The sequence below is a fragment of the Fistularia commersonii genome, chromosome 12 (genome assembly GCF_037954325.1).
Source record: "Fistularia commersonii isolate RoL2024-O1a breed Wild chromosome 12, RoL_Fcom_v1.0, whole genome shotgun sequence".
NCBI lineage: Eukaryota > Metazoa > Chordata > Actinopteri > Syngnathiformes > Fistulariidae > Fistularia > Fistularia commersonii.
In genome coordinates, this window is record NC_141295.1 from 16,502,962 (window position 1) to 16,520,040 (window position 17,079).

General features: G+C 42.8%; 1 protein-coding gene across 1 annotated transcript; it reads left to right on the forward strand.

The window, feature by feature from the left end:
* Nucleotides 1-95: 95 nt before the first annotated feature.
* dctpp1 (dCTP pyrophosphatase 1) lies at nt 96-1,049 on the forward strand. Its single transcript, XM_086156214.1, has one exon. The coding sequence runs from the start codon at nt 191-193 to the stop codon at nt 725-727; it is 537 nt and encodes a 178-aa protein (XP_086012340.1). The 5' UTR covers nt 96-190; the 3' UTR covers nt 728-1,049.
* Nucleotides 1,050-17,079: the final 16,030 nt, after the last annotated feature.

Genomic DNA, 17,079 nt, shown 5'->3' on the forward strand with positions numbered 1-17,079 from the left:
CGTTGTTTGGGTTAAATACGCTCGTGTGAACTACAACTCCCGTGTGTGGTAAAGGAGTGCGACCGGTTTACAATACGTCATTTCCGGTCTGGTAACTGGCGGGATCTCCTCACATGGTATCCTCTCAAGGTGCCGCCAAGTGTGTTTACAGACGTTCAAAGTTGTTCTAAATCGGCAGGGTAGTCTCAACATGATGGCAACAAGCGGAAAGGATACTCGTGGACCCCAAAACGACGAGACAGCGTTGTCTCTGAATGGCAGTGACGGAACCTCGACTTGCAATTCGCACCCGGCTCCGACGAACGGAGCCTCTAAGGTGCTGAACGGCGGATCCGCGGCGACCAGGGAGCGGTTCGCCTTCAGCTCCCAGCCCAGCATGGAGGATATTCGGCGGATGCAAGCGGAGTTCACCGACGAGCGTGACTGGAACAAGTTCCACCAACCCCGCAACCTGCTGCTGGCCATGGTCGGGGAGGTCGGCGAGGTGTCGGAGCTCTTCCAGTGGCGGGGCGAGGTGTCGGAGGGGTTGCCCGACTGGAGCGACTCCGAGCGGGAACAGCTCGCACACGAACTCAGCGACGTGTTGATCTACCTGGTGGAGCTGGCGGAGAAGTGCCGCGTCGACCTGCCACAGGCCGTCCTGCGCAAGATGGCACTGAACAGACTCAAATACCCCGCCAGCAAAGTGCACGGCTCAGCCAAGAAATACACGGAGTACACGGACTGAGGAGTTCAGTGTGCAGACACGGTTCGGTCAGGCTTGGCTCGGGTCGGAGTTTTTCCCCCCCTAATAATCTGTTTCCTCGGTGGTGTGTTACAAAATGTATATTCTCTGTTTGCCCTGCAATGTTCGAGATGGTCAGACTAGTTAGATGTGTATCGGGACGTACAGGTGTGGCTGGATTGCTACTTTTTAAGAGGTGGATGAACCTTTTGTACGCTTTTTAGTTTTGGTTTTACAGATTTTATTTCCCCTCATGCTTGGATCATCCCACCTTCTGCTTTGTTGAATTGTTCCAACTGTTGCTAAAGTAAAAGCATCCTAAAATCGGACATGCGTACAGTTTACACACTTTGTTGACCTCCAACTACTTTTGTCCTATCTTGAGTTCATTATTCCTGCACACCTGCAGGAAAACAGATATTGCTGCAACATCTGTTTTGCATTTTAACAGTTTTAATTCCCAAATAATAGACAGTTGAATTACTTTAACAATACATTTACACATGCACACGGCAATCAATACAGCCCAAATTTGACAAGTTCCCGTTAACACAGTAAAATGCTTCCACATCACATGGGTTTTACAGATTTTCTCCATCCTGTAGCCTCTCTTTTGACCAATATTCACAGAATTTATGGCCTAACTTGGATTTTGATTTGGTTGCACAAGGATGTGAAGCCAACTGAAAACTGTGGAATTCAGGATCCTTCATTTCTCCTCACCGTACAAAAACATAGCGAATGTTATTTGGAGACGCAAACTTTCCTTTTACCCGATGTCAGTTAGGATTTGCTCTGTGACGCTGTGAGCAGGAGAAGTTGTATAATTTTAAATAATGAATGGTTTCAGCATGTTAAATTAAATTTAGCGTAGAGTAAAATTCCGATTTAGAATTTAACAAAATAAGAAATCAATCTTTTTTTTGACATCTCGGTATCAGATGTGATTTTTACCCACCGATAGAATAGACACTTTGCAATGACACTTAAACAAAGTTAATATTTCGTTTTAAAACCTGAGTCAACACAAATCAGAGATGCTCAGAATAAGGAGTCAGTTGTTCATGTGCATCTGTTGTAAAGAGTCCGTCATGCACACATGCATGCAGCTTAGAGTCATCGTAAGGTTGCTTTTGAATGGGATGGATTTAAGCGAGTTTCACCATCTGAAGTGGAAACATTACCTGCTGCTCCTGTTGTGACTGAGCCCATGAGATTTGACATCACCAGTTGGGCCAGAACAAAAACCCCTTCTGTGAAAGTCAACGATGGTAACTAGCAGGTTGGCCATTGAATCTGATGGTAACTAGCAGGTTGGCCATTGAATTATTAACACAGAGTTTGCAGCTGCGTTCAGCCACCCAAGATCCATGTACTCCCACTTAGATACATTTAATTTTTTTTTTTTTTTTTTTTTAGCAAAGATTTGAACTGCAAAGCAAGAGGCGATACTATTTCAACGTTTTTTTATTTATTTTCAAGTTAATGTAGCTTGAGATCCAGACATCCCCTTACTAGCTGTTCTGGTTTCCGCTCAGAGGCGGGAGGTACGGAGACGCTTCGGTGAAATGTTGCATTGCAAGTTGGAGCCTCGTCCTCCAGGTAAACAGCTTTCTACAGGAGCTGATGGGAAATGTTGTGTCACATTAAGGCTTTGCGGTTGACTCGCGTAAGGAACTGGAAACCCGAAACTGTTTCTGTCTCAAACAAATGAAGCCTGAGAACCCCCTGTTTTTTTTTTTTGTGACAGTAAATCTAAGCGTCGCTCTGTACAAGTCCCGCAATCATCTGCTCGCCTAATTAACATTAATTCATTAATCAATTCTGCTTTGTAATGAGAACCTACACGCGTTGCGTCTTGCAGCTTCTGGAAGCATTCTCAAGGTTCTCTGCATAGCCAGCCAGGTTGGAGGGTGCAATTACATCTGTCTCAGGAGAATAGCGTGGAGTGTCTCTACCGGCTGCACAGTACTTCTTGCAGTGAATACATAATGCCAAAAGTTGTATTAAAATAAAGGTTTAAGAGAGATGTACTTTTGAAAAACCTCATGCATTTTTCAGAGAGAAATATAATATGAATGGAGCACATTTCCTCATTATAGCGTGACATCAAACCCCTGCTGCACACATAAAAAGTCACATCAGAAATAAAGTTCTTTCCGTGACTGTCGCCCAACACGAGAATGTACTTCGGAGTTACCTTTTGACTTCTTTGGCTGTGCAGCCGACACCAACTGGCTCCTGGCTTTTGTACGGAGAGGATTCTCCAGACGGCTGCTTACCGTGTCTGTCAAAAACGTAGAATCAGACTCGCCAATATTTTATCTTGTGATTCCCAGAACCTATTCATATCTTGCGATAAAGAGTTTAGAAATGATTTATTTTCCTCCTTCATTTCCTTGGGGAAAGAAATACCTTTATTATCTGGAAATGTCTCAAAGCCCTTGGTTTAATTTATGAGCTGAAATGATTAATTGATCAATAAGTTCATAATTGATTACTCATTGAAATCATCATTTTAAATCTCATCCAAATGACCTTAACTCCCGGTATATTATTTTTCCTGTCTTAATAAGATAAGATAAACTTGATCGATCCTCATAGAGGAAATTCCTTTGTCACAGCAGCGTAACAGTTATGCCAAAAAATAAATAAATAGAAATAGTGAGACAGAAGATAGCAAGACATCCATGAGTAAATAGACAGCAACAACAACAACATCAGGAATAATGGACAATGTAAAGGAACAGTGAGGGTGAAAAATACATAACCAGAACTAAACGACGTTAAAAATAGAGTGACAATATAAATTAATGTTCTTTTTCTGGAGCAAACAAGTCCACAATTGATAAGGGGGAGTAATTGACATATATTGGAGAATTCTCAAAGGGGGTCCTGGTTTATTTTGTTTTAAAAAGTAGACTGGACGCCCCTTGCGGCCTAAAGTGTAGGATAAGCGGTAGATAATGGATGGACGTACCGGACGGCCGTGCCGTCACGCTAACGTCTGCTAATCTCGGAAACCCTCGGCGTGAAGCCAAATATCAGCCGATATAACTGAACAATATCAGATGATGTAGCTTCAGACGTCAACTAGTCCATTAGAAGTAGTCCGTCAGGAATCACCTTATTCTTTTGGGACTTTAAATTAGTGAGAAGCCCGGTCTAGCTCTGAAATATATCACTAAACAAATCTCTCTCTCACACACACACACAGCCATTCCTGATGTCTTGTTGATAATCTTTCACTTTTATATCCCCGGTTCTTCTCGCCTGTGCTCTAACGAGTCCTGTAATTAGGTCCTGATATGCATTTTGCAAGCTAAACATATATAACCGCCCCATAAAGTATGCAAAATGTCAGCCGCTACACCCTAATTTAACACGCAGTGAAATATTTTTTGATCGACTGCTGTGACCTGTAAACCACTGAGTCTCCGCTCCGAGAAACGAAGGCTCATTTCTTAAAATTCCCTTTTTGCCGAGCGCAAACAAAACATCTGCGATGCCGAAAATGAAAGTTGCGGTGACCTTAAATGTAACTCGGTATTTGGTTGTAAAGTAGCAACCTATTTGTCATTCAGCTGGAGTAAAGGCCAACAGATGCTACGTTCTACATATTTTATTTTCTTCAAATTGAAACATTTTCAAGGTTTACAAGGATAAGTGAAATGAAGGTCGGAGCCATTTTAATACGACATGTGAGCTCTATTGTTGCGCTGGGAGGATGGGAAGCCCAGCCCGCGGGTCCAATTCAGCTGATTATTGCTGTTTAAGACCGGGCTGCAGTTCAGATGCAGTCATCTGCTCAGAAAGATGAGAAACACACCAGCATTTCACTTTTTTTTCTTTTAATTTCCTTTCCATCCCCATCCTGCTCCGCAGTGAAGTCGCCCTGTATGTTAGATAAAACATTTCGGCTAACCGCTGAACTTTTTCAAATAAATCTCTTTTACCCAACCCAAATTTGACTTAGCCATCCGAGACACAAACCTGTGATCTGTGAGGCTTCAAACGCTCTTTGCTTTTTAACCAGACATTAAGAGCATTCCTTAAAATGAAAAGGTGCATTTTGCATATTCAGCCAGTAAAAGACGTGCTTTTATTTCTTAGTAATTCATGAAGCTTCTAAGCACAGATCATTTACTCTCTTTCGGCGCAGTGTGAAAAATCATTGTTTTTTATGGTTCGAGTGTTTCGGATCAAACAACGCTGAAACGGCAGACGCCGAGCGAGCGTACCGTTGGCTTTTCTCGGATGCGCTTTGTTGCATGTAATTCTCTATGATCCGTCCCGCGTCTCGTGTCGGACTGTGTCTTTCTCTTACTTCTCGTCACTTTATTCATTGTCACTTCGGTTTTGAATTCGGAGGTGGTTCTGTATTTTCCAGAAGAGCTGGGAGGTTGCCGTTCAGGGATTCCCACTGCAATCATGGCGCTCGGGGTTTAAAGCGTTATTACCGTTTTTATTAATCTTGGATATCCTGGACAAAATCTTCTCATGGACTTGATTTTCTTCTACGGTTCCAAAGGGGAGTTTCCGAATATAAGGGGCCGCTCCAATGGCTTGTTATGTAAATGTTGGGTAGTTTTGCAGAAACTAGTTCGAAGGGGGTTGTTGTGCTAATGGGGGCATCGTGAGGTGGGAACAAAGGTACATCTTCTGGGGACTTACCTGGATTAAAATTTGAAAAAGTGTAACCAAAATCCTCTGAGTTACTGGGGTACGGTTCCTGCGGTGGAACTTTCCGGGTAGTTTAGAGGGTGCAGAGGTATTTACGGAAAATCCCCACGGTCTATTCCGACTGAAGAAGCCTCTTGGATGAGAGTTGAAACGTCCGCAAGGGAAGAAAAGCAAGTCCAGTGGCCACGAGAAGACGATTGTGACCAGAATTAACCATGATGTGGATCTAACAGCAGTGTGACGGCACACAACTCGTGCATCTGCGCTACCACTACCTCACTAACACACACATGTCGTGCCCTCATTCTGTTTTTGTCCTTTTAATTGTCTCTTCTATTTATATTTATAGCCATATTCATTGTTGCTGTTTCGCTGCTGGGACAAACAAATTTACCCCATGGATATCAACAAAGTATTATCTTATGCCTGAGAACCCACATATTGAATATCATACCTCATTGTTTTTATTTGTTTTTCCAAAGACTATCAACCAACAAGTAAATTCTTATCTTAAAATGAACCCGCCCTGCAGTCCTTTACTTATTTGGAAGGCCATTTAACATGTTCATCATCGTACTATCACTTGGGGGCCTTCTCGCAGGCCTTACTGGGTTATACCTGGCCCGCTCAGCGCAGGAATCAACCTGCTGACCTACTCATGCGCCATTCTGGTGCTACGCAATGACGGTAGCATTATCCCATAAGGCTCCACCCATGTCAGAATGGGATGATTACAAGATTATAACTATTCCTACCATCGCCAACCCCCAACGGGGCCCGTTAAAGGGGATCTGAGTGGCAAATCAGTTTGGAACTGATTTTAAAATGTTTGTGATATTTCTTCATAATCCTGTGTCATTTTAAAGAAAACAGAAATTAGTTTTGAAGATAAATTTCTCGGGTCACCCGTTGGTCGGGTCGAGAACCATTGGCTTCCGAGCACGTCCGGGTCATTATAAAGGTGAAGAGATCAATTTTATCAGGTAGCCAACTAGTTTATCCACGTCAACCCGGAAAAGATGGCGAAAAGAAAAAAAGACGATGATAACCGTGCATTCCAGGCTGCGTGGACAGAGGACTCTGCGATACGGTATTTTGCCATCAGATGACCAAAGTAACAATATCACAACAATATCACTTTCAACTTAAAATACATATTTTATTGCCTGTTTATATATTGTATAGTCATTTTATTGCCTATATGTATATTTTATATATATTGTCTATTTTATACAGTTTTATATTTGTATTGTCCAGGACTACAGATGGAAATTAGCTATGAGCTATAATCTGGTACAAACATCTCTGCCTCTGTGCTTAATGTATTTGTACACAGTCCTAATAAACTTCTAAACAAACAAACAAACGTCTATTATGCTATGATAAAATTGGATCAATGAAACGGTCAAATATAACGTGGCACTTCGAACGAATCCATGCGGCACCAGAAGTCGCGTTAAAGTAAGACGTATTTAATTTATTATACGTTAAAAATACTATATGGCTCTCGATGAAATATATTTAGAAATATTTGGATTTGGGGCTCTCCCAGTCAAAAAAGGTTCCCGACCCCTGCCCTAGACCCTAAAACACAGTCAAGAGCAACCCCGACTCCCAAGGGGTGATGGAGTCGCCTCTACGCTCCGTAGCCCACCACTAGCTTGTGCGATTTTACACGTTTGGCTAGTGAGTTGGCTCGTCAGACCAACCCATGGACTGTCCTCTCCGCCGTGCTGCAGGAGAAAGCCATAGTTACTGAATCCAACCATTCACTCGCTCATTCCCGTGTTTGGGCCGCATGTTTTGACTGTGCAAGGAAACCCTCGCAGACACGGCGACAACATGGAAAACCTCTTTGTCGGAATCCAACCGGGGACCTTCTTGATGTGAAGCCAAAGTGCAAACTGCTGCGCCGCCCATTTAACAGGTTTTGATCATCAAATATGATTCATGCGGTTTCCAGGGAAGTGGGAGGTCATGTTGTTCATATTCGCAACATGATCTTTAAAAGAGGCGTCTGTTTGAGTTTGAGTGCATAAACTTCCCTTTCTGGCCTCCTCGTCTCTGTTTTCTGGCAACCTGAGCCTCACATACATTGACAAGATTTTTATCCTGTCATAGAGACGGCAGTGGGAGCCTTCAGATCTCACACAGTGGATTACCCAGCAGGGACCTACAGCATAGCACATCCCACACACACACACACACACATGCGGAACCACATGCAGACACTTTTTTTTTCTGGATCATTGCTAATGGTTAGGCATGATTTTCTTCCTTCCGCGCCAAAGAAGATCACCGCTTGGCACTTTTCTCCCTTTTCATAAACCTCATTGCTGAGCCAATACAGAAATGTAGCACTTCACCGCCTGCCAGTGAAAATCATATCAGTATGCTCATTGATAACAATCACTTTGCTTTTCTCCGTTCCAAAGGGGGGTTGAGGGGTAACATTTTCCCATCTTATTTTTTTTTTACCCTATAAATCGTCTGCATTCTTGTTTATAAATCGATGAAAAGATGGAAATATAGTGAGAAAAATAGCTAGAATAAATAGAGAAATAGCTTTCTGTCTGATGATGACATCTTTCTATTCTAACACTTCTCGCACAATCATCACCAGCAACAAACCACTTCATCCCCGAAATAATAGAATGGAAGATATATCTGTGTGTCTGATAGTCCCTTTTATTAAAAACATTAGAATGTATAGCAGCAAAAAAATTAAAGACAGAATCATTAAAAGATTAATGACGTACTGTCGGGGTCGGCGAGAATTAATGGGAAATGTAGTTTATGGTCAATGCAAGCATTTGACTTATTTATTTTAAGACAATCAGACCTTTTTAGATGTCCTTGCATTTGACGCCTGCTTAATGGGTTCCAGGAGACTTTGCACATATCGATGGCTGGAATGCAAAACCTCCTATCTGCAAATTTTTTGATTTTGGATTTTTTGCATTGAATGGTGAGAAATGGGACGGCTCCACATTTTCAGTCTATCTGCAAGATAATCCCGCCCTTTCTTTTGACATAAATGTCACATGACAAAACTCCTATGTGCAAAATGATGCAGAAAAAATTAGGAAAAAGACACTTATCTGCATTGTCAGTGGTAAAAATACATGCTATATATTTTTAAATTAGATCATGGAAAAATAGTCTGTGAACAATAGAATATGCTCGAATATCTTTATCAAAGACCATACTAATCAAATAAAAGTTTTTTTTCATTTCCTGAAAAAAGTGTTTTTTTCAGATAGGAGGTTTTGCATTCCAGCCGTCGATATGCGCTTTTGACCTTATGTAACCGGTATGTAACAAGGAAGGGCATAACTTCAAATTAGTCACATTCAATGTCGAGATGGCAAGTCAGAAGCAGTTCCTTTCAGTCGACGCAGAAGTGAAGAAAAATTGACAAGTTGTAACTGCTATGCTATTTTGACAAGACAAACGTAAGTTGTCACAGCTGCTCTTGTCACCTGTTGCATTCTGGATTCAACGGGTGACCTCAGTCATCATTGCACAAGTTGCGCCCCCCCTTAATAATTTTGCCGTTATAGCCTCCAGCCCCCTGCGACCTGGGGTGCAGGATAAGCAGAATAAATAACGGATGAATGAATGATTAGATCAAGACAGAAAGAGAAAGAGATGCCGGGAGATTGAGGTTAATTTAAAAAAAAAAAACAATGACAAATGATGAGAAAGTAAAGAAAAAAAAAAAGACTCGAACCGTAAAAAATACCGTCTGTCAAATGGTCGATAAAAATATGAATTCACCAGAAAAAAAAAAAAAATGGATTCTAGGACAACGGTAAAATCTTAAATGGAGACGTAAATGGAATCAAATACCCGCAGCGATCTGTGTTGCTGCAAACCAGGAGAAGAAGAGCGGGAGAAACCGAAGGGTCGCCCCGGACCGTAAACCCAAAACAGCTCAGAGAGGGCGGCTGGTGCACGGCCGTGTAATACTTTATGACCCGATAAAAGAAATTTAAAATCGTTATGCAAACTAATAGGCACGATGTGAGTTCAAAATATGCGATATTTGCTTCGGGGAAGAAGTGGAGCATAAATATCAAATAGTATAAAAAGGAAAATACCCAAGTAGATTCCATTCAGTACTCGCCAATGCGCTGACCTTGAGTAATATTTAACTACTTTAAGCTTTTGGACAAGCAGTCGACTATATTGTACTCCAGAAATGATATTTAAAGTCACACACCTTTCACCTAGACATGATTAAGAACTGATATCAGACACAAAATCCAAGGCTGATTTTTCTTTTTTCTTCGATTAAGAGATATTTCTTCTTTAATAGAGTCCCACCCATTATTATTTGACAATCGCTCGGAAAATTTTTAATATTATTGGCGAGTATTTCACTGCTAACCTCCTTTATTTCCAGATATTATTACTATATCACTAGAAGTGACTTTTACCTTTTCTCCAGATCCATCCTTTTCCCCTCATGCTTTGTGATTTTTCGATAGAAGTCTGTTTAGTTACCGCAGGATAAAGCGAGGTCTCTGCGGGATGTAAATATAATCTCGTCCCTTAAGGAGCCATTTTGTTCGCATCCATGAACTCACTGAACAGTAGTTTGCAGCAAACGGTTTCTCTCCACCCGGGTGTTGCGATTCCGCAGAGACTCGGAGAAACATCGTCGACCTGCATCTTCTGCTCACCCGGCATTTGCTTGCAGGTGGTGATAAAGCCAAAGTCAAGAAGAAGTCAAATAAAGCCCCGCTTTATTGAGTGTTTAGCTCAACCTCCCCCCCCCTCGCGACCCTTGTCAGATTCTTTTACCATCTGTTGTTTTTCGTTTTTTTGCCGTTTAGCTTCATCTTTTCTTCCGTGGCAACTTACCCCTTTCTCATTTGCAATTCATGTAATTGAATGTTTCGGTCGAGGTCTGGCGGATCAGGCCCACCCAATTATCCAATCACCACAGGGAGGTATTAGCTCAATTAGGCCTACTATTACATTACAATTTCTGTTTACAACGGTATGATGAAATTACGAGGTTATCCAACTATGAATTAGACATAAAGCAAGAGAGCAACCTCAAACTCTCTAAACATGGCTCCTTTTTCTGAACTCGCCGCTTGTTGATTTCGTACGCCGACGGTTAATAATGACACGATTTTCCTCCAACTCGCGGCGTGAGTGCTTGGGTGCCGTCCAAGAGTTCAGATTTAATGGTATCTGCATTGTCCCGTGTTTTTTCTGACCGGCTATTTGTCTTTGGACATCGGTTTGTCTTATTTTGCCGATCGTTTTTGACTGACTTTTCTGGTTCTTGCCATTCCATCTTCAGGCTAAAACACTCAGTCGGTAACCTGACAACTCTGAATATGTGGTTTAAGTGACTGAGCCCGATATGACCCTGTGCGAGGGATCGGCGGTCTGGACTAAGTATTGTTTCTGTGCAGTCGGCTTCTTTTTCCTCAATCAATCTGATAGTCCCCATCATCGTCATCATCATTTTCCTTGCGTTTGTATCCTCGTGGCAGCAGCGTCTGCGGTTCTGCACGCCCATCCCCGCCTCTATTGACCGTTGTCGGCGGAGACATTTGCGGTTCATGTGTCTTCGAGTTTCGTCTCAGCGTTTCATCGCGATGTGACCGAGAAGACCCTCCGGTTCCCGGAGGTCCTTGTGGCCCCTTCGGCACCTGCTGGGAAAACGATTGGGGTTTTATTTAAACTGGTAGTGTTTTGTAAAATTGCAATCAAGGAAACGTGGAAATTCCACCACAATACTAAAGAAAATGATAGATTCTTGATTTTGAATTTTTTTTTTTTTTTATTTATCAGAAATCTCTTCTGTTGGTGGTTTATTTGCGTTATGAAGTCACCCAAGTGGAATGACAGTTAACTATACAGGCTTGAAAATGAAAGACCGAAATCCCTGCGGGCCACCAAACATGGAACGTGATCCAGGAAAGGATTTCAGGCATTTGTTGCAAAGCCGCTGTAGGAGATTGCATTAGATTGCGCAGGTGTTTTTGGTATTCCGTCCACACCCTTGCCTCGGTGATTCACAGCATGTTCTAAATAGTACCAGATCATAACAGTGAACCGCTCCTGACAGACGTGTCGGGGGAACGGTCGGCAACAGGGAGGATCAAAGGGTGACAGAACAGACACATAATGGCCGAGAGCGATAAACCCAGGAGCAACAAGTCTCAGCGTTCCCTCTGCTTAAAACAAAGTGACTTCCATCAACTGCTCGTCAAAATATTCACATTCGCACGCGAGTTAAAGGACAAAAAAAACTGCATTTCAAGAATGACGGTGGTCATATTCTGGACTCATCTTAGAACACAAGCAGAGAACAAAAAGCTTATTTTTTGGTCCATTTCTTCTTTCCTTCCTTTTTGCCATTACGGTGCATTTTATTAACCCATCATTATGTCAAACAGGTGATATTCCTTAGATAGATAAAATAGGAGCAACAATAACTGCATCTTGTATTAAAATAGAAGCATAAAGTACCCAACCATGGCTGAAGTGCTTATGTAATCTGGCCCTCCCTCACGGAAAGGTGGGATGGATCACCATCCAAACAGCCTGTGGAAAATAAGTTGTTTATGAAGCCGCCGCTTGCCAGCAACGGATCAAATGCAGGGTCAGAGCAATTCTTCACATTGCTGCTGGCTTCCCTTCTGACACCTTTCAATGTAAATGCCCTCGGTGGCAGGAATCCCAGGTGCAACCTGCTTCAAGGTCTGCTTGGACAGTTCCCGTGCCTGTCAGAGACTCCGCAAGCTGAGGTGGACCAGCTCTCCTCAGCTTTTTTTTTTTTTTTGAGAGAGAGAATCTACCCCATTAAGGAGGACTTCTGGGTTGGGAACTGTTTATTTGTGGCGTGAATCCCCTAAACGCTGACGGACCGTTAGGTCGAACGGCACCAAAGCAATTCCGCCAACGGGACGCTCAGTTTTCTGCTGAATTAGAATGAAGTTACCATCATAATAAACTGTCATAATAAACATTTATGTGAAATGGTCTGCGGAGGTTCTCGTTCATCCAGGTCACGGTGAATTCTTATCGAAAGCTTCTGGTCTTGGCAGCTGGACTTGAATTTCCTCACTTGAAGACGTGTCGCCCCTCATTTGAAAGGTTCCAATTACCGATGAACGTCTTCAAGTAAAGAAATTCAAGACGAGATTCATTTTGACATGAATTCATCGGTGTAATTATTTGATTTTTTTTTTGTCTGTGTTGGATCACGGAGATCTCGATGTTTTGAATTGGTTGACGTTGTTTACCTCCCCGAGGTTACGTTGCTAATTGTAACACACCACTGCAACTTCTTCTCTCAGGTGGACTGGCCTCATTTCTAAGGCAATTCTTGGATTACCGCCCACCTGCATTTGTGCCTTCATCGGGAAGAGAAGTGCTGATCCTTACTCTTTCCGCTCTCGAGATAATTCGTCGCTTCCTGTCCCATGTGCCCGTACTAACCTGGGTAAAATGGCTTTTGTCCATTCTGCACCTTCTACATGGAATATATTGCAGGAAGACTGGATGCTGACTGAGTTTATTTCATTGAGCGTTTCTAAATCTCTTCACCTGCTTACAATATTATACAAGTTTTTCCACATTTTCCTTTCCTTTTGTTTTAACTCAGTCACTATTTGTGAATGCGTTTTGCATTTGTCGCTTTATATATTTATATCTATCCTACCCTATATATCCTACTATTATTTATTATTGTTATGTTTTACTTGAAACTCTGGCACAACAATTTCCTTCGGGATAAATAAAGTTGTTCTTATTCTTATTCTTACATATATATATATATATTTTTTAAATGTATTTATTTATCACCATATACATAGATTTAGATGAAAATATGTATATATATTTTTGTTTCTAAATATGCATTGATATTGAAGCACAGTTCTAATCGAAGCAGATGCTGCATTCAAAAGTGACACGGAAACCCTTGTTTTTTTTAAAAAGGTTTTGTTGCTATTTTTTTTTTTGAATACTAACTTGCGTGGGTGTATTTCTCAACGCCGCTTAATCATTTCACGCTGATAATCTACTAATTCCCCCCCCCCCCCAATTTGCAAACGGCATTTTGTTTCCTCAAAGATTTTGAAATTGTTCTGAAATGGAAGGACGACTAACAAGCCAGATAAGAGCTAAATTAGCAAAAATAAACAAGTACAGAAACAGAGACATTTCAATGTACAAAACAATTAAGTGCAAGTTTGGCGCGGCAGTTTAGTCTCAGTCAAACCGAGTCTCCGCGGGCGCTTCCCGATCCCAGTTTGAGCCGGATTGTTCCTGCGGAGGCTGTGTAGGAGTGATCGACACTCGGCGGTGACATCCCGGCTCCGATGCAGACGCTGATCAAAGCTCGGCTCTGTAAGACTGGAATTGGACTTGGGCTCGGGCTGCAGCGAGCGCGATATGAAACAAGTTTCTGTCCTGTCTGGTCTCATCTCCAGTTTGGAAATGAACGATCTGAATGATTCATCAAAGTGCGGAAATGACTGGGGAAAAGTTCAAATAGAGCGACGAGTTCTCGTTGGAGATGATACGACCAGAGGGGACCGAGAGGTGTTGTTATTCAAATGCGAAGCCTTAAGTCTTTGAACGCCGTTTCTGTCTCCTGAGTAGATTCCCCCCCTTTTTTGTTTGTCAGTTTTCCTCGCAGCCGGTCGCCGGAGCAAGTCTGGCACTCTGATCGTTTAGCAACGCGAGCTCGCTCGTGTCATTCGGATATAGAATATGAAAATCCGGGGAAAGAAAACAAAACATTTTTAGTGTCTTTGCGAAACGAGACGTGTCGCTCTTCATGCCGCTTCTAAGGAGCGAAGGTACAAGATTCCATCTGAATGGAATCCAAGGCTATCTTTATTCAAAGAGACTGTTGCTACGTAGGATGGTTGCTATGGGGGAGCGTTTTGCCGTCTCATTGGGATGGACAACTGTACTTACCACAGGGAGGAGCCCTTTCTCTCCTCTTCCTGCGAGATGTTTCCTGGGGAGTCGGACTTGAAGGAGCCGGCGGGGCTTCCCTATCAATGGCGATAAAAATAACTCCCCTCCACCGAGGAGGGAGGAAACGGACCGAATCTGAAAAGTGACCAAAGTGTTTGTTTCCGTGGGATTTCTATGGTTGAAAGTTCCCCGAAAGGTCACCGGCTCCTCCTCGGTTTGTGACTCCTCTCATTGCTTTTGCATTTTGCAGTGGCTTCCGGCTTCTGACCGCTCGCTAGAAACCCCGCATTTCACCGCATCAGCAGGTGGAACTTGATGAAAGTGCATCGGAAAAATCCTTTGACTCTTAATGAGAGTGTAATGAAAAAACATAGAGACGATGCTGCATTTCAACCCCCGTCTCTCAGATAATTCCCCCCAGCTCGGCCTCTTAATTTGTTAATTTCCGTGGTTTTTTTCTTTGATTTTTTTTTTCCCCCCCCCCACAATAATCTACCACCATCAATGTGGCATGTGAAAACACAGCACGGCAATCAGCCTCTGTCTCACAAAGATACAAACCTAGTAAATTGAATTTCCTTCATGCATTTGAAATGTTTAGAGTCATAATTAATAATAATAATACTAATAATATAATATATTAATATATAATATATATATAATAATAATGATAATAATGTGTGTATGTTCTGTGTCTTTTGTCTTTCACTTGTACAGCGTCTTTGAGTACCATGAAAAGCACTATACAAATCTTATGTATTATTATTATTAATATTATTATTATAATAATTATAATTAGAGTAAGTAATCGGATCTGACGGTAGTTTTTACTGTATAGCACCGCTAGGAAAAGGCTGAAAGTGAAGTGTCATTCATTAGACTTCCAGTGTAGTTGACAGCTGTCAGTCAAATTCATGCTCGCTTAAATTCATTTTCCCCCTTATAGGCAAAATAATGTTTGCAAAAATGAGGTCTTGGACTGCGACCCAGATACTGGCACTAAATTATTTACTATTGTTCATTGATTAAATTATTTATCAACACAAAATCAATAACGGTTGCAATCAATACCTCTTCATCATTATATCTTTACCGACTTCATTTCATATTCACTTTATTAAAAAGCAAACAAAAAAAAAGTACAATTATCAGATCCCCCTATGGCTGACTTGGAATTGCTTCATCCAATTCGCAGACCAAAGAAAATGTATTTTTCTAATCAGCTGAATCCATTCAGCGGTGAATCGTCTCATTTTTTTGAAACCGGAATTAGAGATTTCCAGATTAGATCAGATGATCCGTTGCTCAAATATCACAGCTGAACCCAGCAAGCCTCCTTTTTCAGTCACCGTCTCCCTACAGGAGAGAATTTGACCGGCCCAAAACCCGACGTCTCGCACGAAACGTATAACGAAGAAGAGGGACGGAGCGTAACAAGGCGGGCGTCGGGATTATTTCGGTCCCCGCTGAACACGACCCACCGTTTCTTCGGACCCGTTCAATTCAGCATCCCATCATACTGTTCGGTTCGCACGGATCCGTCGCACGGATGCGCCGGCGGCCGCTGCGTATTTCTAGAGCGAGAAACCTCCCTCTTCCCCCCGTATGGAACAACCAGAAAATTACTTTTAGGATTTCATACCATGAAATCAGACATAATGCTGCACTTCCTTCACCTTGCGGTTAACCCCTGCAGCTCCCGTGCTCGGATTACGCGCCTCGAACGAATACCACCCAAGTGTTCGACAAACAGGGCCGGAATACGGATGAGCCGAAACCCCACAAAGGCCTTCCCATTAGTACCGCTGCGAATAAATATTCTCGCCCGTAGTAAAAGCCCCACCTGCTTCAAGCGCTTTTGTCCCTTGCCCCCATTTGTCTTTCAGAGTACACACCTCCTTCTCTTGTTTCCCATCCCCGGTCATTACAGTTGTCTTGCTTCCTTTAAGTCCTCGGCCATTCTCTCCATTGTTCCCCAGCACCCTCCCTCTCCAAACTGCCACAACCTTTGAGGAGCTTCCTTCTCTCCGGCCCGTGGCAGGGGTCATCCGCCCTCCATCCCCCCTCCATCCCCCCCGCATTTCCACTGGCAGGCCATCACTCAGCACCACCGCGGGGAAAAACCACAACTGCTGGTGCCTCCGACCATCACAATAGCCATCACCGCACAGCGGAGGTTTCATTACGGCGGCGAGCCGTAAACCGAGCACGCTCACTTGAGAAGGCTGGAGCGGTTACCAAACAGTATTGTGCTTTGAAGGTCAATAAATGCTTTTTATGACTGGTCCAGCTGTACATAAATCTAAAGTGAAGTGCCGGGCAGCCCCCCCCCCCCCCCTCCGCCACCCACCCGGCATGGGTACATGAACTGCCGCGAGCGTTATTAGTTGTTTTTTTTTTTTTTTTTTTTTTGCAGCGACATTCATTTTTAACTGTCATCTTGCATCCTGTAGTACACTTTACTAAACTCTACCTTCTGGTTGATTCGTCGATTTCATTACCCTGCACACAGCGGTGCGGGGTGGCCCGAGCCAATGTGATGTGAGATGCGGGGTTTGGCCGGACAATCACGGGACCAACAACCGCACACGTTCGGGCAATTTAGGGACACATTCAGAAAGGGTTAAGACAAAAAAAAAAGGTAATATTTATTTGTTTGTTATATATACCACTTATCCTGACCTCCCGGGCGTCGCTGAACGGATCGTGAC

What these genes read in the sequence shown, in the direction of transcription:
- dctpp1 (XM_086156214.1), top strand. Translation starts at nt 191, where the DNA reads ATGATGGCAACAAGCGGAAAGGATACTCGTGGACCCCAAAACGACGAG.